The 24,561-nt window shown below is 37.5% G+C and overlaps 1 protein-coding gene across 1 annotated transcript; it reads left to right on the top strand.

Moving 5' to 3' along the window:
* Nucleotides 1–3,545: 3,545 nt before the first annotated feature.
* LOC115230241 lies at nt 3,546–24,345 on the top strand. Its single transcript, XM_036499584.1, has 3 exons — nt 3,546–3,636; nt 20,356–20,628; nt 24,075–24,345. The coding sequence occupies exons 1-3, from the start codon at nt 3,582–3,584 to the stop codon at nt 24,086–24,088; spliced, it is 342 nt and encodes a 113-aa protein (XP_036355477.1). The 5' UTR covers nt 3,546–3,581; the 3' UTR covers nt 24,089–24,345.
* Nucleotides 24,346–24,561: the final 216 nt, after the last annotated feature.

Raw genomic sequence — 24,561 nt, forward strand, 5'->3', positions numbered from 1 at the left:
AGCTTTAACATTTTGGGAGAGTGAGGGCAAACCAAATTAATTTCCTATTCTAAGGTGTATCTTTTATTATTCATATTATTACTAGAAAAGTTGTAATATAAATTATCTTTGAAGCTACCATTACCTAGGACATTTTCATAGTAAGAGGCTTATCAAAAATCTCTTTAGAGGAGAGAGGTTGAATATCCTGCTATTAATGTTTAGCTATCAGGTTTCTAAACCTGGTAGCAAAACTGTTTGTGAGTGCAGTTAAGTTTCTTGTTGCGTTTATGATATGGTTTATTAGAGTGAAAGTTTAGATCTCGGGAAACATCTTAAAATTGACTTTTAACAAATCGGTCATGACTGTGATTTTGAGGCTTAATTGACTAAAGGTAGTGAGTATGATCATTGCGGCCATGAGAAATTCCCAATCCATTGTTTAGGTGTAGACCAACATTGTGGGATGGGAACATTGAACAATTCATTTGTATCAGATTTCTTAATCCATGGTTATCACTTACTTATCTACTTGCCCTCTTATTTCAGTCACACTCTTACTATCCTCTCTCACTCATGCTATTTCCCCCAACACTGTTCTGTCTAACTATTCAGCTGGTAAAGTCTCTTTCACCTTACAGTGTAGAAGGCAATCACTACTAAAATTTCACTCATATCATTCTATAGAGTGGTTGATGAGCTGTCTAGGATTAGTTAATAACTTATATTACCTAATTAATGAAAAGGGCAGGGGATCAGAGAGCATAGTAGTAAAGGTAAGAAGTTCAAGAAGTTATTACCTCTGCTGGCAACAAAGGGTTTTTTTCTCAGAGTGTAAGATGGATTACATGATGCTTGTATATGAAGTGTGATGCTGTTTAAAAGTGAGACATGGGCCTCTTTGAGTGTAGATTTATGAAGAGTAAAATTAAATGAACTGAACATAGTCTGCTGGATGTGTAATAGTATACTATACTAGTCTAAGTATAGTATCGTATATTATGGTTGCAAAATGATATATAATCTGACCTTGCTAGCAATTTATATGTGTGTACTGTTTGCCAGGAATGCGTTTAATATGTAAATTAGTCTATCCAGTTGTGTCACACTGTTGAACTTATTGGGTATTTAAGCAATGTATCCATGGACTGTTGCTGGGTTGGATGTGGTGTTTATGAAAGAGCAATAACTCTTGAATTATGTAAATGCATCCATTACCTATATTTTCTCTCTTCAATTGTATTGTTTACATAGACATATTCATTCGCAAATGTTGTAACTGGCAGTGCTGACTCTGGAAAGCTATCACTATAAAGTACCATAGGAGGGAGACAAGTACGGTTTGACGATACAAGAATACACTGTTTGCTTGATCATTTTTTTGTCAAAATCATATTTCATTTGAAAGTTTTCTATGTGAACTTTCTTCTCATATAATTTGAATCAAAATCTGACTCATGGCATTTTATGCCATGTTCCTTCAATCACCCTGGTATCTCCACCCATTCACAAAGTTTGTCCTTTTTTTTTATTATTTTGACTACTGAAAGGTAGCTCTCATCTTTGTTCAGTGTGGTGGAACAGTATTACTTGATTCTTTTGCAGATCATACTGTCATGAAAAGGACTTTTACTGCTTTATTTTGATATAAAAATCAGTGAAATTAGGTCAAATAATCCCTATGACATATAAAAGTGAAAATTTTATCATCAACTTTCACTTAGAAAATAATACATTTTCTTCAAGATTTTTATGTCATAAGAAAGAAAAATTACTTGCCAGTCAGATATGATCATTGCTGAATCTGGCCACAGTATGGTGAAAAAGTGCATAGTCAATAAAGAGAGTGGTACACTGACACTACTAGTCTCTGTGGTGAGAGGTCAAACAGAACACAAATCTGAGGTTTCAGAATCCAAGGCTCTGGTTTGAGCCAGAGTTTCAAGAAATTAACTAATTACTAAGTAAACATATTTCTATAGAAAAGTGCACTAAATTGAGCTGCTTCAGACTTCTAGAACCCATAATTAGCATAGAATGATTGTATTGTGAATCTTTATTCCCTTTTGTTGTGTAACAAAGTGTAGAGATTGATGTCTGACTTATACCTTGTGGATATTCTTGTACATGTAAATTTCATTGTCCTTTGAGAAATATTGGTCAAATTTTGCAAACACAATTATATCGTACAATGAATATTATTTTGTAGACTATTTAGGTTCAATATGAAGCATTTTCTTTCCCAATTTTGAATATAGTTGGATAATTTGTAGTAGTATTTACATATTCATTTTAGGTTTTTGTCTCTCTCTCCTACTAACAAGTTTGCTATGTTACAGATGTTTTTAATATCTTTAATTCAAGCTTTTAATGCTAAAGCAAGGAATTAGATTTCACATTTTGTTTGTCTTTTAATCTGGGTCTACATGCAATTCTGAGAAAGGTGCCAGGTCATCATGTCATGTGCTAGAAGCAACAGCTAAATCTTCTGTAAATCATACACTTTTTCATTTGAAAATGTTTTCAAAGATCATTTCATAACCAAAACGTTTCTCTTGTTTTTTTAAGTGCATTGTACAGAAAAGAAGAGACCAAAATCAGTCCAGAGGGGAGGGAAGGAGGTTGGAAAAAATCATAGATTTTCAATAAATTTTTCTATAACATACCTTGCCCTGTCATATCCAAGGCGGTGGTGAAAAGAAAATTGGAAAAATCCCCATCAAAATTCAGCTTAGATGGACATCCTGACCCCAAACTCTGCTGCTTATAGCTATTTTTAATAGTCCATCAAAATTGTATTGAAATGGTGTCATGATCCCAAATCTCAGGATTTATTTAGCTTGTATCTATTACAAATATACCAAAACTCAAGTCCTTGTGACTTGTACTTTTGAATTTAGCTAAGTCTGAAAACCCTGAAATTGACTGTTTGTTACATGTAACAAAATAGGTTTTACATAAATATTTTTAAAATTGCTCCCAAAACAAAGTTTTATATTCAAAAACCTGAAAATAAATAGAAAGAAAAAGAAAGCCACCTATTTGTGTAATACAAAGTTGGTTATCACCTTAGTTTCAAAGATATATTACAAAATGGTCAATTATTCATGTAGGCTAATTAGGCAAGATTTTAACAAATTCACTGGCCACCTAAGTCGTCATGTCTCCTAAAATATTCATTCAAATTTCACGAATGAAGTATCAAAATGCTCTCCAAGAAAATGTACAGTAGAAATTACATTTAAATAGTTTCAAAATTTCATAGTGACCCCTATAGAAAATCATATTTTACTTGGATGTTCTGAGGTATTTGAAAGAGAGAGTGTAATGGAAGATGCTAAAGATATGACTAAACAAAACACTGATGTTGCTTTTTGTTTTTTCTTTGTATTTTTCAGATTAACTGTGTCTAGTGTTTTTATTACTTATCCTCTATACTGCTCTTCATAATTTCACCACGATAATACTTGCTCATGGGTTCCTGTTTTTGCAAAGACAAGTTCCTATGATTTATGTTGAATTATTTTTTACACTATTATTTTGCATCACGGACTATTTGTAGAAATTGTTCCTATCAGTATTTATCATTTTCTTTGTAGATAATGGAATTTAACCCGTTATATTTGAAATACTTGTTCCTTGCACAATGCTTCTGTGGTAAGTAACAATATGTCTCTTATATAAACATTTTTATTCAGAATTTTTAATTGACATAAATTTGTATCCACTGTAGAATTTAATCATAACTATTGCTGTTTGATCCTAAGGCCAGTGCTGATAAATTATGTTCAAAGGTGTTGCATATGTTGATATTTCATATTGTTTTTGCAGCTTCATTTTCTGTTCTTAAGGTGATAAGTGGTGATTTGAGGTGAATTTGGCTGCTATTTCTAGCAGATTGATTTGAACCTGACTAGCCTACATCTATTTTCATGGCTACTATATATTGGCACAGTTATGGCTGTGTGATTTAAGAGTTAAATGCAGACAGAGCTTAGAAGTTTGTGTTCCAAACATGTAGCTTTGGGTTCAGTTTCACTGCATGGCACCTTAAGCAAGTAAGTTATACTATAGCTCCAGATCAACCAAAGCATTCTGAATAGATGTGGCAGATATAACTGAAAGCCCATCACACACATATATATATATATATATATATATATATATATATATATATATATATATAGGTGAGAAAGCACGTGGTTGAATATATAGAAAATAGTAAAAAGTGAAAAAACTACAGAAGGCTTGTTTTAAAAGGTTAAAAAATATATTTGAGTCATTATGTCAGAAGAATGTTATAAAATTTTTTCATACAGTGACATAGTTTTTGAAGAAATTACCGGTTTCGTGTTAACTTCTCAAATTTCTCAAAACATCGTGTTATGTCTTCGTTATGAAGTGCAAAGAAGACGGTAATTTCTTCAAAAACTATGTCACTGTATGAAAAAATTTTATAACATTCTTCTGACATAATGACTCAAATATATTTTTTAACCTTTTAAAGCAAGCCTTCTGTAGTTTTTTTCACTTTTTTACTATTTTATTTATATGTATATATATATATATATATATATATATATATATACTATATAATTAGGGCTTAGTAAAATAAAATAAATTACTTTGCCACATACTGAACTTAGTAGAAATAGCAGCCAAAAAAAGTTTTTTTAGCCGTTTCTACTACTTAAAGAAAATTTCTCTCAGATAATGTTTACTCCAGACAGCTCACGAAGGTTTGGAGGTAAATACAGAAAAATATCACAAGTACATAGATCGTTTGAGTACGTTAACGTTTCAAGATTAGCCAAGTAAAATCAGCATTTCTTTCGTCAGCTCAAAATTTCTTAATTTGGATTTGGAAACACTAAAAAGAAGGAACCTTACCTATCTGCGAACTTGTCGCTTCAAATGAACCAGCTCCGACTGACAGTGCTAACAAATTCAAAATGCGCAGGCGTAAATCTCTGCACTCCTTTGCCACCCACGTGGTCTATCTAGCAAACACTATGTTTTAACCGCGAGAACCGAGGCAGTATGACAGAGAGAAATGAATTATAATATCAACAATTGAGGGTAAAATTAATTAATCAATTTCACCAAGTGTTCAGTATGTAAAAGGACCATTTAAGGCGAATTCAAAATATTACATTATATAATTAGGGCTTAGTAAAATAAAATAAATTACTTTGAATTCACCTTAAATGGTCCTTTTACATACTGAACACTTGGTGAAATTGATTAATTAATTTTACCCTCAATTGTTGATATATATATATATAAATCCCTTCATGTAGATGGCTCTGCTCGATCTGTAGGAAAGGCATAGGTAGAAACTTTACAAGATGTACCCAGTATAAGCTATGGACACATAAGTGGTTCAGTAATATCAAAGGAAGGCCAACTGGGAAGATAGTTTTGTATGTGGCAGATGCTCAGGAGCAATAAACACTGAAAATATGCATGGAAATTGTAGTTAAGACACCCATGCCAGTAACACGTAATAAGTACCGTTCGAACGTGGCAGATACTGGTATCGCCTGACTAGCGTCTGTATTGGTGACATGTAAAAGCACCAACCAATCGTGGCCATTTGCCAGCCTACTCTGGCTCCTGTGCCAGTGGCACGTAAAAAACACTCACTACACTCACGGAGTGGTTGGTGTTAGGAAGGGCATCCAGCTGTAGACACACTGCCAAATCAGACTAGAGCCTGGTGCAGCCTCCATGGCTCACCAGACACCGGTTGAACCGTTCAAACCATGCTAGCATGGAAAACGGACGTTAAATGATGATATGTGTAAGTGTATGTGTTTTGGTTTTGGCAACATGAATGACAATGGTCAGAGACTACTTGAATTTTGCACAAAGGCATCTTGGAGACATCCAAGATCTCACCACTGGCATCAGCTGGATCTCATCATTACACGAAGATCCTTTCTGAATTCTGTTCAATTTACCCGTAGTTACCACAGTGTGGATTGTGACACAGATCATTCACTAATAAGAAGCAGGGTGAAGATTCTGCCTAAAAAAGTCCATCACTCCAAGAAAATGGGCCGACCACGCATTAACACGCCAACAAAGCATGCAGAGTTCAGTTTTTAATTCGACGGTCATTCGGAATGCTCACAGCAGCCATATTCCTACCGCTCTATGTCACGCTGATGAGACCCATATTGGAGTACGGGATTCAAGCTTCTTCTCCTTATCTCCTCAAAGACATACATCATCTCGAAAGAGTCCAGAAGCTGGCTACCCGCATGGTTCTTGGTCTCAAGCATTTGTCTTATGAAGAAAGGCTGTAGACGCTCGACCTTTATTCTCTAGAAAAACGACGACGCCGTGGTGATCTCATTCTGCTCACAACATCATAAGCGGAAAGTGTAACCTCTCAAAAGAGCTGTTCTTCACTCCTGCTCCAGAGCGTGGGTTGCAGGGTCACTCTGAAAAGCTCTATCTATGACGATTTCATCTCAATCGAAGGAGAGAGGCTTTCTCCGTCCGGGTTGAGGATCCGTGGAATAAGCTGCCGGATGAGGTAGTGAAGATGCCGACGACTGCTCGGTTCAAAGTCTCTCTTGACCAGAAATAGCCTGAACTCTTTGTATGACCACCCTCCCTGTACATAACTCCCTGTCCCCCTACATGGCCTTGCTTTTGCTTTTTGAGCCAATAAAAATTGAATTGAATTGAAAAAATACACTGCCAGAACCTCGGACCCTACAAAAATGTTTTGCTGTTTTTACCAAGTTTGCCCTCAGTAGCTGCCCAAACTCCTCTGCTGAAAGCTTCCCTGGAATTATATCGGGGAAGCTTTGTATACCACATCAATAGATACTTTCGGCATGAGAGAAAGGCAAAACCCAGATTGGTTCAGTGCTGGGCTCTCAGAGCTGGAACCAGTTATCGAACCAAAGCGTGCAACTCTGATGCAATACAAGAGTGATTCTTCTACAAAGTCACTCAAAGAACTCAGAAAGGCAAGAAATAAAACCCAACTGACTGCCAGACGCCGTGCAAATAGGTATTGGCAGGAAATCTGTCAGAGTATCCAGTCAGCTGCTGACAGTGGCGACACCTGTGGGATGTATGCCGGTTTGAGAAGGCCCTCGGTCCATCCGCAACTAAGTCAGCCCCTCTGAAATCAACTACTGGAGATCTCATGAAGGACCAAAGCAAGCAAATGGATAGATGAGTGGAGTACTACCAGGATTTCTACTCACGGGAGACCACGGTAGCTGAGTCTGCAATCGAGGGTGTCAAGATCTTGCCAGTCATGTGTGAACTTGACAGTCTGCCATCTATAGCAGAACTCACCAAGGCTATTGACTCCCTAGCAAGTAACAAGGTTCCGGGAAAAGATGGCATCCCCTTAGAGATCATCAAAACCGGCAAAAACACCATCCTGCTTCAGCACCTTCATGAGCTTCTGTATCAGTGCTGGGAAGAGAGTACAGTCGATCAGGATATGCAGGATGCCAACATCATTACGCTTTACAAAAACAAAGGTGACCGTGGTAATTGTAACAATTACCGTGGAATATCTCTTCTAAGCACTGTTGGAAAGACCTTTGCTCACGTTATCCTGTCCAGGCTACAACTGCTTACTTCTCAAATTTATTCAGAATCACAGTGTGGCTTTAGAAGAAGCAGATCAACTATTGACATGATATTCTCCATACGCCAACTTCAGGAGAAGTCCAGACAGCAGAAAATGTCATTAGATATGGTCTTCATTGATCTGACAAAAGCCTTTGACTTGGTAAGTAGAAAAGTCCTCTTCATCCTGCTCCAATAAATCGGATGTCCACTAAAGCTGCTGGGGATCATCAAATCTTTCCATGATGATATGCAAGACATCATACAGCACAACGGTTCAACATCAGCCGCCTTCCAAATAAAAAATGGGGTAAAGCAAGGTTGTTCCTTGCTCTTATATTATTTGGCATCTTCTTCTCACTGCTGCTGTCACATGCCTTTGAGACATCAGATGATGGGATCTTTCTGTACCGTAGAAGTGATGGGAAACTGTTCACTCTCTCGCGTCTGTGTGCCAAGACCAAAATCAAAAGTGTCCTGATCAAGGAAATACTATTTGCTGATGATGCCGCTCTGGTATCACACACAGAAGAATCCTTGCAAAGGCTTATCAACTGTTTTGAGCAAGCATGTAGTGACATTGGCTTAGTTATCAGCCTCAAGAAGACCAACATCATGGGTCAGGCTACATTGGACATCCGAAACATACATATTGGAGACCACAGACTACAGGAAGTGGAGAAGTTTACTTATTTTGGCTCTACCGTCACCTACAACCTATCCCTTGATGCTGAGCTAAATATACGCATTGGCAAGGCAGCTGCTGTGATGGCCCAACTCTCCAAACGGGCATGGGACAACAATAAGCTGACCAAGACAAAAAAAATGAAGACTTACCAGGCATGTGTACTTAGCACTCTACTGTATGGAAGTGAGTCTTGGACACCATATACACGCCAAGAGCGTCGCCTAAATATCTTTCACCTGCACTGCCTCTGGAAAATCCTTGGCATCAAATGGCACAATCATGTCCCCAACAAAGATGCCTCAAGCAAGCAGGAATACCAAGCTTGTTTGCACTCCTCACACAAAGACGTATGAGGTGGCTTGGACATGTTAGCCGTATGGAAGTTGGCAGAATCCCCAAGGACATACTCTATGGAGAGCTTGCTAGGGGCACTAGGTCTGTGGGAAGACAGTTCTTACGATACAAGGATGTTTGCAAAAAGGACATGAAGGCCTGCAACATTAATATTAGCAACTGGGAAGCAGTTGCCAGCAACCGTGGAGATTAGCGACGTACCGTAAAAGAGGGAACACAAAGGAGTGACATAAAGAGAGAGGAGAAATGGAGAAACAAGAAACTATGACATTACAACCAGCCAGGCAAAGTCTTTGCTACATTTGCGGCACCTGCTAGAGGGATTGTTTGTCCAGGATAGGACTACACAGCCAAAGCAGGAGATGTATTAGGACATGAAATGTAAAAGCCAGACTAGATTATTTTATGCGCAACTCCATTGTCTCCTGAGACAAAAAGGATGCCAACAACAACATATATGGATTTCGTAGACAGGAACTGAAACAAATCAACTGTATATATATATATATATATGTATGTATATATGTAAGTGTATGTGTGTGTCTTTGTGTTTCACCCTCATCACTGCTGTTCATTTATTTACATCCACACAACCGACTGTTTTCACAAGAACAAACTAATAGAATAAGTACCAGGCTTATCGACATAAATAAAGCACTAGGCTGTGTCTCATATTTTTGTTTGCCCACTCAGTTGTATCTATCAATTTGTCTTTGTATGTGTGTGTGTGTGTGTATATCTATATGTATTTATGTATGTATGTATGTATGTATGTATGAATGTATGTATGTAACTATCTATCTATCTATATATATATAAATATCATCATCATCATCATCGTCGTTTAGCGTCCGTTTTCCATGCTAGCATGGGTTGGACGGTTCTACTGGGGTCTGTGAAGCCAGAAGGCTTCATCAGGCCCAGTCAAATCTGGCAGTGTTTCTACGGCTGGATGCCCTTCCTAACGCCAACCACTCCGTGAGTGTAGTGGGTGCTTTTTACGTGCCACCCGCACAGGTGCCAGACAGAGCTGGCAAACGGCCACGAATGGATGGTGCTTTTTATGTGCCACCGGCACAAGGGCCAGGCGAGGCTGGCAATGGACACGAAACGGGGCGGTGCAGGCAACGGTCGCGAAACGGAAGGTTCTCTTACATGCCACCGGCACTGGTAACACATCTGCAATTTCCATTGATCGATTTCCATTCTGATCCTCACTTGCCTCAACGGGTCTTCACAAGTAGAGTTTCGACATGCCACCGGCACTGGTAACACATCTGCAATTTCCATTGATCGATTTCCATTTCTGATCCTCACTTGCCTCAACGGGTCTTCACAAGTAGAGTATCGACATGCCACCAGCACTGGTAACACATCTGCAATTTCCATTGATCGATTTCGATTCTGATCCTCACTTGCCTCAACAGGTCTTCACAAGTAGAGTTTTGTGTCCCAAGAAGGGAAGGTATGCATACGTAGGCTGGCTCCATCCCAAGTAGAAGGCCACGGGTTATGGACTCACTTGTCCTGCCGGGTCTTCTCGCGCACAACACACTTCCAGAGGACTCGGTCTCTAGTCATTTCCTCAGTGAGACCTAAAGTTCGAAGGTCGTGCTTCACCACCTCGTCCCAGGTTTTCCTGGGTCTGCCTCTTCCACAGGTTCCCTCAACTGCTAGGGTGTGGCACTTTTCACACAACTATCTTCATCCATTCTCGCCACATGACCATACCAGTGCAATCGTCTCTCTTGCACACCACAACTGATGCTTCTTAGGTCCAGCTTTTCTCTCAAGGTACTTACACTCTGTCGATTATGAACACTGACATTACACATCCATCGGAGCATGCTGGCTTCATTTCTTGCGAGCTTACGCATATCCTCAGCAGTCACGGCCCATGTTTCACTGCCATGTAGCATGGCTGTTCGTACACACGCATCATACAGTCTGCCTTTCACTCTGTGCGAGAGGCCTTTTGTCACCAGCAGAGGTAAGAGCTCTCTCTCTCTATATATATATATAAATAAAATTAGAAAAAAAACATCTTTTATCAATTCAAAATGAACAATTAAATTACACCCTCTAGAAAGTTACCTATAATAGAAATATTAACATTAAAATAGCAATAAAATGTCAATGATTAAGTAAATTGCCAAAAAATAAAATAATAATATATATTATATTGTGCGAAACTTGATTTAGTACTTCTAAATTGAATTTTTTTCCTTGTAAGTTTTGGATTTTATTTCCTCAAATATTAATATATATATATATATATATATATACATATATAACACCCTAATGGGAGCCTTAACTCCCAAATTTTAGTAATTTCTTTTATGATCGAAAACTAGGTCAAAAGTACTGAATGAATCTTTATGAAATTTGGAAATTATATTCTATGCATAAGGGCCATAAACCCCATGACAATTCATATAATTTTGCTGTTGATGAAATTTTAATCATAGATATTAGACACAAATGAAGTAATATTTATAAAATTTCATCTTCTTACAAGTTAGAAAGACCCTCCATGTGGACTTAACACCCACAATTTTGTCACTTTATCTAAGCATAAATGAATACAGTTGTGCTCTTGGAAGCTGTAGGGTTACCTGAGCATAAAAGATGAGCATTATTTATGGTGAGGAATCCTACATTGGGAGTGGTATCTACTAGGGTAGGATAGCAGACTGCTTATTGTGATGATTCGTCTTTTGGTTTCCTGTAGCTTTGCTCTCTTTTACAAACCCAGTGAACATATATTTCCTATTTCAAAGAAATTCAAGCAATAGATATAAGACCAAAGTTAAAAAGATTCTCAACAATTCAACTTCTCTGGTTGACATTAAGATGCCCACCCCCAATAGGGGCATTAACTCTCACATTTTAGAGCTCTATGACCTCCACTTTTCAGGAGCAAAATCCTTTTAACAGGTTCCATAAGACTGGAATTTCGGAATATGCGCATAAAAATCAGTAGTATGGGATACATGTGGCACAATTACAATTTTGTTTGTGTGTGTAAAGAGGGAAATAACCCTCATCTGCAATTTTGATGAAATTCGAAACATAGGTATTCCAGTTCATTACAGAAAATATAACAGAAAAGTCTAATTCTTCAATTGTGTGTAACTTGGGCAACGCCGGGTAACTCTTCTATTATATATATACGTGAAAGAGCACAATTCAAGCGTGATTGTTACGAACATCGACTTACTGGCACCTGTGCCAGTGGCATGTGTTAAAAGATTTGAACGAGGTCATTGCCAGTACCGCCTGACTAGCCCCGTGCTGGTGGCACATAAAAAGCACCCACTACACTCTTGGAGTGGGTGACATTAGGAATGGCATCCAGCTGTAGAAACTCTGCCAGATCACGATTGGAGCTTGGTGCGACCGTCTGGTTCACCAGCCCTGAGTCAAAATCGTCCAACCCATGCTAGCATGGAAAGCGGACATTAAATGATGATATATATATGATATATATGGATATATATGATATATATGGATATATATGATATACATGGATATATATATATATATATATATCCATTTATAAAGAGGCATTTTTCATCAATAAATTTCTCCCCCAACTAAATATGAACACACAACTCAATACAGAACACCACTAACTCTTCAATTGAAACCACTAAACCCTATACACTTCCTACACTACTCACATCTCTAAATCCAGAACTACTTACCTCCCTTACAAATAATCTTTTTTCTCAGGAACTATTAGACCTGACACCCTTCATTAACCGGTGTTATTCAAGCGATGAATAGTTTTGCGTAAACCATCATTTGTTTTGTTCTCTTACTTTATTATAATCTTATAATCATCTCATAATAAGGACTTTTATGACTCGTATTACTACCTCAGTCAATCTAAATGTATATATTTGTCGTTATCTGTCATAAATAGCCTTTTTCTATTTGCAATGTGCATTTTTGTTGATTTTTCTTATTTTACTCTTACATTTCCATGTGTATTTTTTATTTTCTTTCCGTAACATATTTCTACTATCCATATATATATATATATGGATATATATATATTTTTTCATTTTTTCATTTTATCTAGTTTCAGCTCACGAGCTGTGGCCATGCTGGGGCACCGCCATTTGGTGTTGCTACATGATTTTACTTCACGAATGCTTTTTAGCAATTGACATTTGGTGCATGAGAGATTTTGATGCAGCTGCCCTTATCTGCACCTCCTGCTGTGATGTTGGTTCATCTGGGACACCTGATATGAAGAGGTCCCGCATTATTTTAAAGACATCTGCATCCACACCATGCAGGTCTCTCAGGTCCTTCGGGAGGATATTGAAGAGCTGGGGACCTTTGAAGCCCAGGCTATCACAGTATCTTGTCCTACATCTTGATGGCAAATTTGGAGTCCTTGGCCCTATGCAGTGGAGCCGAGTTCTAGTATTTGTGTAACTCTCAATGTGAAAGTTTGAGACAAGTCCTTCCAGGATCTTCCAGAGGTATATTATGGCATATCTTTATCGCCTACGCTCTAAGGAATAGAGTCTTAATCTCTTGAGTCTGCTTTCCTTGAAAAAAATAACTTGCTGCCTGACACCCAACATGGTTTCCAGCCAGGAAGTAGCTGCCTAACTCGGCTCCTACAACACAATGACTGGGTACTGAAACAACGGCTCAACCACTCAAATGTGGAAGTCATATATCTCGACTTTGCAAAGGCCTTTGATAAAGTCGATCATGGAATGATATGTCACAAACTGTGTGATCTTGACATAGTTGGGAAATTGGGAGAATGGCTTCATGACTTTTTGAAGGATAGAAGTCAGGTGGTAGTAGCCAATAGGGCCACCTCCAATAACATGCAAATAGTGAGCGGTGTTCCGCAAGGCACTATTTTGGGACCACTACTGTTCATAATGGCCCTCTCAGACATGCCCTCATCCACGCAGGGAGCCACGATCACAAGTTATGCCGATGATACAAAAGTTTCACAGGTAATACAGAACCCTGAAGACACTATGCACCTGCAATGTGAGCTGGATGAAATATACAAATGGGCTGAAAAGAATAGCATGCAGTTCAATGCTGAAAAGTTTCAAGCTTTATGCTATCAGCATGCAAAACTAAATGCAATACTCAATAAATACACTGGACCTGGAGGGATTGCAATCCCAGAGGCACAATCAGTGTGAGACCTAGGTATTTACATGAGTAATGATGCAACCTTTCATGTGCATGTTGCTAAATTGGCAATGAAATGTAGGTGGCTGACCGGATGGATTCTTAGAGCTTTTAGAACAAGAGACCAGGAAACCATGACGGTCCTCTGGAGGACACTTGTCCTTAGCCACTTTGACTATTGCTCTCAGCTATGGTCACCAACCAGTGTCAAATTAATCACAGAATTTGAGGCAATCCAACGAAGCTACACGAAGAAGATAGCCTCTATATAGCATGTAAGCTATTGGGAAAGGCTCAAGAGATTAAGACTCTATTCCTTAGAGTGTAGGCGATAAAGATATGCCATAATATACATCTGAAAGATCCTGGAAGGACTTGTCCCAAACTTTCACATCGAGAGTTACACAAATACTAGAACTGGGCTCCACTGCATAGTGCCAAGGACTCCAAATTCGCCATCAAGATGTAGGACAAGATACTGTGATAGCCTGGGCTTCAGAGGTCCACAGCTCTTCAATATCCTCCCGAAGGACCTGAGAGACCTGCATGGGGTGGATGCAGATGTCTTTAAAGTAGGACTGGATCTCTTCCCGTCAGGTGTCCCAGATGAACCAACTTCACGGCAGGAGGTGCAGACGAGGGCAGCTGCATCAAACTCTCTCATGCACCAAATGTCAATTGCTAAAAAGCATTTGTGACATAAAATCATGTGGCAACACCGAATGGCAGTGCCCCAGCATGGCCACAGCTCGTGAGCTGAAACTAGCTGAAAGGAAAAAAATATATATATATGTAAATATACATGTGTATATATATATATATAGAGAGATACAGATATAGATATACATACATGTTTATATATATATATATATATATATATATATATAATATATATATATATATGTGTGTGTGTGAGTGTGCATGTGTGTGTGAGTGTGCATGTGTGTATGTGTGTGCATGTGTGTATGTGTGTGTGGTAAAATGAGGTAGATTTTGTGAAGCACTTTGAGGTATGATTTAAAGAATGTGGTTGTGTAAAGCAAGGACAATGCAAGAAGGTACAAATTAAACTACAAATTGAAAAGGAAAAAGATCAAAGTTGCAGTTGTACCTTTTATTTCTATATTTTGGCATGAAGACCCATTCTTCAAGAAATTCAGAAAAGTGGTGGCTGGAAAAAGTTTGTCGTGGGGCAGTGAATGAGGGAAGAAGTGACATGTGCAGGTTGCTGTTGCTATAACAACTAGTCTGCTTTGTCTAGTTTCTTCTTGTCATTAATGGCTGGTTTCAATTTATTTATAAGGAGGACTTCCATAATTCTGAGATTACCCCTGTTGTGTTGTGTTGCCTTGATGGAAACTTTGAGATTCTGGGTTTAGCTTTTCTTGAGGGGTTTCTTTATCAAAGTGTCTATCTGCATTTGCTTGTTTATTCGAATGTGTAGTTTCCTAGTAGTGCTCCCTATGTAGGGTGCTCCACATTTATTGCAGACGACCTCATATACTGCATGTTTTGATGTCATTGATGGGGCAGTTGGTAAGTGTGCACTCCACAGTGCTCCCTTAGGTATTTTTCCTTGATAGAGCTTTCTTCAGGGATAGACTGGTGTGTACTAGCTGTATGTTAAGTCTCTCCCTGCAGATGGCGTGTTGGATAGCTGCTGATGTTCTGTCATCAAAGTAGGGCAGTCTAAGGAAGCACGTTTCTGATCTGATGTTATGGGCTTCTTTGTGTAGTTTACCCACTTTCATGATTCACAGAGGCAGTCTTTTAGCTGTGGATGGTGGATAGCCATTGCATGCTAAGTTCCTGAGGAACCGCTTCATGCTGATGGCTTTGTCACTTACTTCATTGCATCTGTCTCTTATGCATGTTATTTCATTTTGTATGTGTGCAGTTTTGGCTCTGGTGGACTGGGCCGAATCATAATGCATGAATAGTTTCCTAGTCACTGCTTCTTTTGTAAAGATTCATGTGAATGTTACCATTCTCTGTGATCCTGATTTGGAAATCCAGCAGAGAGAGTGTTCCAGACTTGTCTGGGTGTTCATTTTCAAATTTATGTGACTGTCAATGTAGTTGAATTTTTATGTATGGAATTTACTCCTTCCCGTGAAGGGGTGAGCATCTCACATTATTCCATCTTTACACAACTACATTCTTTAAATACATATGTATTTATATATATATATATATACTTGCTGACATAACCGGTAATTCCTAGGAAAGTGGGGCTTGTCCCTTTGTTCCATTCTCATAATTGTTTCGTTAATCCAATAACAACAATACAAAGTATCAGTCTTACACAGGATCTTGTTTTTAGGAATTCCCAATAAGTTATGAATTCCCAAATTGTGAAGTCAGTTATGTAATAACATGAAATTAATTACCCGATAGTAAGATTTCAAATAAAGTAGCCCCGAAAATGGCTTTAATACGTTCCCAGAGTATATAGAACATAGGAGAAAATATTAATAAGGTATGTATACTAAAATCATGAAGCATGTTACATAAGAACAGGCTAATCAGATAGGAGATAATAACAATTCAAAATAAGTAACTCTGCAAATGGCTTTTGTACATTCCCAGAGAATATTACCCTCAGGGGCACTAGTGTTGGTATATTCGTGAATAATTCACTAACTGAAATATGTAGATCTATTGTATAGGAAAATACTATTTATTTGTTGTAGGGTTGTACTAGATAAATTGCGAAAATAACTCTGTCGGTTCTAATACTAAGAAATAAGCATACTCAATTCCCTTTATGCTAAATAATTTAGGAAATGAAAGGGTTATTTCTCTTGGCTATAAATAAGGATCCCTTCCAGGGGCAAATGGGTTATTTCCCTTGGTTTTTAAAACAAAATGTATTAGGTATGTATAAGGATCACTTCCAGGGGCCCTATTAGCTATTTTGCAATAATCTGAGTGTGCCATGAGGTTTTCAGACGTGTTTTACTCTCATGTCAAGTTTCATGAAAATTAATAAAACAATGCAAGAGTAGTTAGCTAACAACTCAACAAACACACCCACAGACAGAATTTCCCACATATGTAGTACCAGCTGATGTACCCAGTAATTCCTTGGAAATCGGGGATTATCCCTTGGTTCCATTTTCATAATTGTTTCACTAATTCAATAACAATAATACAAAGTGTGTAGCCGTTAAAACGTTTTTTGTGCATTTATTGAGAATACTAAACTGTCTTACACCGGATTCTGTTTTTAGGAATCCCAAATTGTGAAGTCAGTTATGTAATAAGATGAAATTAGTTACCTGATAGTAAGAATTCAAATAAAGTAGCCCCAAAATGGCTTTAATACATTCCCAGAGTATATAGAACTTAAGAGGAAACACTAATAAGGTATGTATGCTAAAATCATGAAGCATGTTATGTAAGGACAGGCTAATGAGATAGGAGATAATAACAATTCAAAGTAAATAACTCTGAAAAAAGCTTTTGTGCATCTGCAGAGAATATTACCCTCAGCGGTGCTAGTGTTTATTTCGCAAGTTGTGAAATTTGTTTTTGTGATCTTGTTTGTGCTATAGTTTGCAAATTTATCATAAACTGAAAGTTGGAACCAAGAGCCAATGTGAAATTTTGCGTTAAACTTGGGAAGTCTGCTACAGAGACATTGATCATGCTTTGGCAAGCTTATGGCGATGAGGCAATGAGTCGTATGCAAAGTTTCAAGTAATGTGGGTGCTTCAAAAGTGGAAGAACATCCTAGGAAGACAGGGAGCAATCTGGGTGACATACCATGAATGTCAGCCTGTAAAATTCATCAACTTGTGCATGAGGATCATCTGAAGACAACAACATTGCTGATGCTGGTTTGTCATATTGGTTCATGGAGGCAATCCTAACATCTGAATTGAACATGTGGTGTGTCTTTGCCAAGTTTGTCTCCTGCCTGCTGACTACTGAACAGAAAGAACATCATGTCAAAGTCTGTCAAGATCTCCATTGGCAGGCCTCTGATGACCCAGCCTTTATGTCAAGGATCATCACCGGTGATAAGAGTTGGGTCTATGGGCACAACCCTGAGATGAAGCAACCATCATCCCAATGGAAGAGGCCTTCATCACCATAACCAAAGAAGGCATGACAGAGCTACAGCTCAATCAAGAGCATGCTCATTGTTTTTTCAACATCACCAGTATTGTGCATAAAGAATTCATCCCATAAGGCCAGACAGTCAATGGAGAATTTTACTGTGATGTTGTGAAGCATTTGAGGGAGGACATTCGACGAAAGCAACCGGATCTATTGAGCACACAGAAGGGGATTCTTCATGATGACTGCTCCCTATCTGAGTTCCTTGCCAAAAATAACATGGTATCACTCCCACACTTGCCCTATTTGCCAGATTTAGCATCTACAGACTGCCATCTCTTTGCCAAGGTAAAACTTCAGCTCAAAGGTTGCCATTTTAGCACTGTTGTGAAGATAAAGAGTGAATCACAGAAAGTCCTCGATTCGCTTACAGAAAATGATTTCCAGGCCAGATTCCAAGCGTGGCAGGAATACTGGGATCAGTGTATTGCTGTGAAAGGTGACTATTTCAAGAGAGATGATGTTAAAACTTAAGTAAACAAGTTATTTTTTTTTAACACTAGCAGTGTAACCCAGCTTTGTCCGGGATTAAGTTAGGATTATTAAGCTAATCAAGTTCTTTATTTCAAACCAAACTAAATAACATCGATGTCATATTTGAGCGAGATCTGTTGAAATTGGTAAACTTTTGGCTGAAAATGAGTTGCAGACGACTTGATTGGGAAATCCCATAAGGAATCGCTTTATCAATTTTTTTTCCACTCATCGATTTTTTTTGTTTGTTTTTGGAAAACTTAAAGCATTCAAAGATTCCATGAGTCCTAAGTAATGCTGATATCAAGTTTGAACAAAATACATTAAATTTGGGAAAAGTTATGGTTGAAAATGGGGTGTAGCCAATTTTATTGGGAAATCCTATAAGGAATTGGTTTATGGTTTTTTTTTTATCCTGATTAAATGGAAAACCCCATAAGGAATCAGTTTATTGATTTTTCACTCTAAATAGGACTTAACCGAACACAACATTGATTCAAAAACATCTATATTTATACTTTTAAGTTGGCCTTCACACCCAACTCAGTTCTGTAGAATCAGTGTTGTGACGGGAGTGCATGGATTGGGAGTTTGATCGCCAGAGGTGATCAGGTTGCACATGCCAACCCTTTAAAAGCACCCCTATCATCTAACACTCCGCCCTTTGCCCATGGGTTGGGAACCCTTCCAGTAAGGAAAATTGAATGCCCAAAGGGGCTCCCGAACCTCTGTGTCAGAAGTGGTTATTTTCAGATCACAACTAAGTCTTAAGTATATATATATGTATATGTATATACACACACTCACACATACACACACAAGTATGTGCATACACATATTGCATACATGTTTGTGTGTGTGTGTGTGTGTGTGTGTGTGTTGCCTGTATAATGACAAAACGCTTAACAAAAACTTGTTGCCAGAAGGAGACTTAACTCCTGTTGTAAACAATGGTGGATTTCTCCGACTTGAAAATTATTAAAGGTTTTGGTTGAAAATTTATTTTTATCACTATTCGTTGGTGCCTCTGGGAAAAATTAGTTGATGAAAAATTGGAGCGACATGCATGCTAATTTGAGGACGTGCATAATTATATCCATATATACACACACACACATCGTACCTTTTATATATATACAGATAACTACTCTGGGAACCTTTTAATACCACTTCCTACCTTTTAATATTCTCATTGTTTTTAAGGTGGTGAACTGGCAGACTCATTATCACACTGGGCAAGATGTTTCGTGGCATTTTGTCCAGCTTTACATTCTCAGTTCAAATTCCACTGAGGTTGAGACTTTGCCTTTCATCCTTTCCAGGTCAATAAAATAAGTACTAGTTGAGCACTGGGGTCAATGTGATCAACTTATCCCCTCCCCCAAAATTCCTGGCCTTGTACCAAAATTTGAAATCAATATTTTCATTGTCTTCTTCATTGTTCTCGCCACTGTTAATTTTTGCCCAATTAAATATATTAAATAAAATCTTTTAAATTTTAAAACTAAATGTGAATACAAATACAGATTTCACAGAAAATAGAACAAAATAGTAATCATTTGTGTTATTTAAATAAAGTTCAGGAACCGAATATCTCTTCATATTTGAATGTCTGATTTCACATCCTAAAGTAGGTGTGTGCTTCTGATTGACCTGTTACTTTTACATTTCTCCTGATCATATGATATCATTATAATATTTGAGTCATTGACAGAAAGTTGATGCCTTAGGCATTAGCTATGATACATGGATGTGATTCCTATTCTCTCTGAAATATTCTCTGTACATCTATTCACATTTAATTTTAAATTATGCTTTAAAAGGAATTTTTCAATTAATCCTCTTAATTTTAATTTATTTCAAGTTGTTCTTGCATTAGAAAAATTACTCCTTTGAATAACAAGGTAGCTATTAAATGATATGTATGTGTTTTATATTTTCATTTCCTTCAGTTTCTCTTGGATTAATTGAGGGTGGCGCAAAATTTACCAGGAAGAATCAACCAGTCACTTTTGAATGTCCTTTTGAAAAGCAAAACTTTGAACATTGGAAAATTGATGGAACAGTCATTAACAGAATTTATCATACTTCAAGCATTAAAGCAAATGTGTTTCCTAACAATGTCAGCATCATAAACATCACACTTCTTCAAAATATTGAGCAAACAATTGTTTGTGAAAACACCACTGGTGAGAAGACAAGATTTTATGCAAGACCATTATTCAGTAAGTACAAATATAAATCATTTGTATGTATTTTCCTGTCAATATTAATCTATTATGACCATGAAGAAAGTATATTTCTATAAACACTAACTTTGAGTTTCAGTCATTTCACAAAATGTTGTAACAAACTAATACTGCCAATAATACATTGAAAGAATGTTCATTTTAATACATGATGAAGATGATGATAATTTTTCTTTTCTGTAAGTATTTTTCTATATATGTTGTTCTATCAGTATTTACGTGTTGAAAAATATATCTTTCTACTTGTACTACAATACATTTCAGTGCTACAAAAACAAACTTGTTTGTTTGCATATGACAAAATCTATTTTACATCTAGCAATTCTGGATGACTTTATAAGTTCTAAATTGCAGAAGAATTTGTCAGTAAACCAGTTTAGCTTAATGGTAAAGCACTTTACTTTACTGGAATTCAAAGGGATGTGAGTTCGATTCTCATGGCTGGTTGCTGACAGATTTTTCTACTCTGTAAGGATTTTATCCTATATATGCTGTTCAGTCAGTATTTACATGTTGAAAAAAATATATATTTCTCCTTGTACTACAGTACATTTCAGCAATTCAAAAACAAACTTGTTTATATATTGCTGCCAATAATATTTTAATGTTTATAATTTTCCTCGTTATATTATTCCAGTGTTGTTGAAATAGCAATATTCTGGCTGAGCTGGCAGGATTGTTACTGTGCTGGGAAAAATTCTTTGCAGCATTTCTTTTGATTTTATGTTCTGAGCTCAAATGCTGTTGGAATCAGTTTTGCTTTTAATTTTGACTTTACTCCTTTGAAATTGATGGCCTTGTCCCAAAACTTGAAATCAGTTTTATCCCTGAGATTAAATGTTTGATTTCAGAAGAGAGACTTAGTTGCTAGCAAGTGATTCATAAATTATTCTTGGTTTGATGAAACTAACAAAATTATTAATTATTCTAAAAAGCTGAGAAGTCATCATCATCATCATCTTCGTATCTTAAAATGAACATTCTTTCAATGCATTATCTTTTTTAGTGTGTATACTGGTTGGATTTCTGATTGTCATCAGAAATGTTATTCTTGAATATGCACACACGCACATACATACAAGTATATATTATCATCATCACCATCATCATTGTCATCGTTTAGCATCAATTTTCCATGTCAGTATGAGTGAGATGGTTTGACTGGAGCTGGCATGGCCAGGAGCTGTACCAGGCTCCATTGACTTCTGTAGGTTGATAAGGCTGAGATGCTGGAGATGGTGAGGAGAAAGAGCCCCTCGCAGACAAACATTGCACATCATACTGAACATAGTAACTTCATACCTTTCTAGTCTTTGTGTGCCCTCTACATTCAGGGACCTTGTCTGACTATCACATGGCATTGCTGTTTGTGCACAGGCATCACACAACCTTCCTTTCTCTTAGAAAGAGAGACTTTTGGTTGCCACTTGAGGTAAAAGATCCCTGAACTTTCTCCATCTTATTCTAGCAATTTCATTTCCTCCTCCACTGAAAATTAGGTCACCTAGCTAGCAGAAATTGCCCAGTACTTTTAGAGCACCTTCTTGGGCATTTGTGAAAATCCATTTCCTGTATACTTGTAGACTTTATGACTTCTATGCATTTTCCACATACAGACACTACTTTCTCTGTTAACCTCTCTACTGTTCCACTGCACCTGTTGTGCATCCATTGCTTGCCCTGAATACAGTGAAATGAATTTCTGCCTACACCATTCTTATATTCTGAGAAAAACCGTTTACCTGAAGTTAGTAGGGTCCTCTTTGTTTTCTTGTTTACTAAGGCTTTTGCCTTTGCTAAGTTAACTTCAAGGCTCTTTGATTCCAGGCTTTGCCTCCACACCTGAAACTTTTTTCTAGTTTTGTTACAGATTCTGCTGTGAGAGCAAGGTAATTTACATATAGTAGTTCTCATTGGCTTCCAGTCTTAAACTCCTCTGTTATGACCTGGAGGACAATTCTGAATAGGAGGTGGCTGAGGACTTGATGTACACCTAACCCTAAAATTTATCTAAGTTTATCACTGTTCTCATGACTAACCCTAATATTATTTATAGCAACCCTGTAAAATACCTGAACTGCTTTTCACAAGCCGTCTATCTATCTCTAGCTTCCTGAAAGACCAGCATATTACAGAGCAGGGTGCTCTGTTGAATGCTTTCTCCAGGTCAACTAATGACAAGTACTACAGCTTATTCTTAGCTTAATATTACCCTTGTACTTGCCTGACTTCTTCCCATTACTGTGCCAAACTGCATTTCATCTAGCTTAATTTGTTTCTAATTAATTAGGTTATTATTCTCTCCATAACTGTCATCACTTTGTCAAGTAATTCGAGACCTCTTTAATTAATTATGTTAAATGCATTTCATTTACTCTTTTAGTCACTGATTATGATACTGGTATACCAGTCATTGGGGATTATACCTTCTTAAATAACCTAATTAACTAAACAGTGTTTAGACTGTATCCTACTTTATAGATATTTTAAGCATCTCAACAGTGACTCCTGATGAACCAAGGATTTTTCCAGTCTCTATATCTTTAATTACATTATTTATCATACTGCTGTCTATATGAATGGTTGGCCCCTCTGTTGGGTTCACATGATGGGGAGAATCCCTTTTTCTATTCATCCGCTACATTTAATAGCCCTTCACAGTTGCTCTTTCACACATTTTTCTTTTCCAAACCACTAAACACTAGCATGCCATTATCTGTCTGTACACATTTTATCTCCCACAACATCTCAATTCTCTCTGACACACTGTTTTACTATTTTACTTGTTTCAGTCATTTAACTGTGGCCATGATGGAGCAGTGCCTTTAGTCGAGCAAATCCACCCCGGGACGTATTCTTTGTAAGCCTAGTACTTACTCTCTCGGTCTTTTTTGCTGAACCACTAAGTTACGGGGACGTAAACACACCACTGTCGGTTGTCAAGTGATGTTGGGGGGATAAACACAGACACACAAACATACACACACACACACACACACACACACACACACACACACACACACACATACATATATATATATATATATATATATATATATATATACATATATACGATGGGTTTCCTTCAGTTTCTGTCTACCAAATCCACTCACATGGCTTTGGTCAGCCCGAGGCTATAGTAAAAGGTACTTGCCCAAGGTGCCATGCAGTGGGAATGAACCTGGAACCATGTGGTTGGTAAGCAAGCTACTTACCACACAGCCACTTCTACACCTGTGTAGCAATATGCAAAATCTCAAGTCTCTGGTCTTCATACTGTAAGATATTGGCAAACCTCTTCCTGTCTGCTTCTACCCTAGCAAGATAAATCTGGTACCTTGCTTCCCTTTCAGCTACCTAATATGATTCTTTGCTACCATCCCTTTTCCACACTTTCCAAACCCATTTCTTCTCTTTTATAGCCCTGTCAACCTGATTGTTCCACCACCATATCACCTTTGATCTGGCAAAAGCTTTGCTCCAACCACAAATCATCATCATCATCATCATCATTTCACATCTGGGTTGGATATTTGACAGGCTGGCTTGGCAGAAGATTGCATCAGGTTTCACTACCTGTTTTGGCAGGGGTTTTATGACTGGATGCCCTTGCTAACACCAACCAACTTATAGAGTGAACTGAATGATTGGAGAAACGAAAGAAAGAGGCACTCAATGCATTTGACTAGGAATACGTATGTTAGTATTGAAAAACAGTTTGGTTTGACTCCAAGCAACCTAAAGTTTTGTAGGCTTGTCATATGAACCTAGCTCCTCAGACTTAGGTAATCAAATATATATTTATACATATATATATATATATATATATATATATATATATATATATATATAGTTGACTAGGAATATGTATGTTAGTATTGAAAAAACAGTTGGTTTGACTCCAAGCAA

This window comes from Octopus sinensis, unplaced genomic scaffold (assembly GCF_006345805.1).
Source record: "Octopus sinensis unplaced genomic scaffold, ASM634580v1 Contig15042, whole genome shotgun sequence".
Taxonomy (NCBI): Eukaryota; Metazoa; Mollusca; class Cephalopoda; order Octopoda; family Octopodidae; genus Octopus; species Octopus sinensis.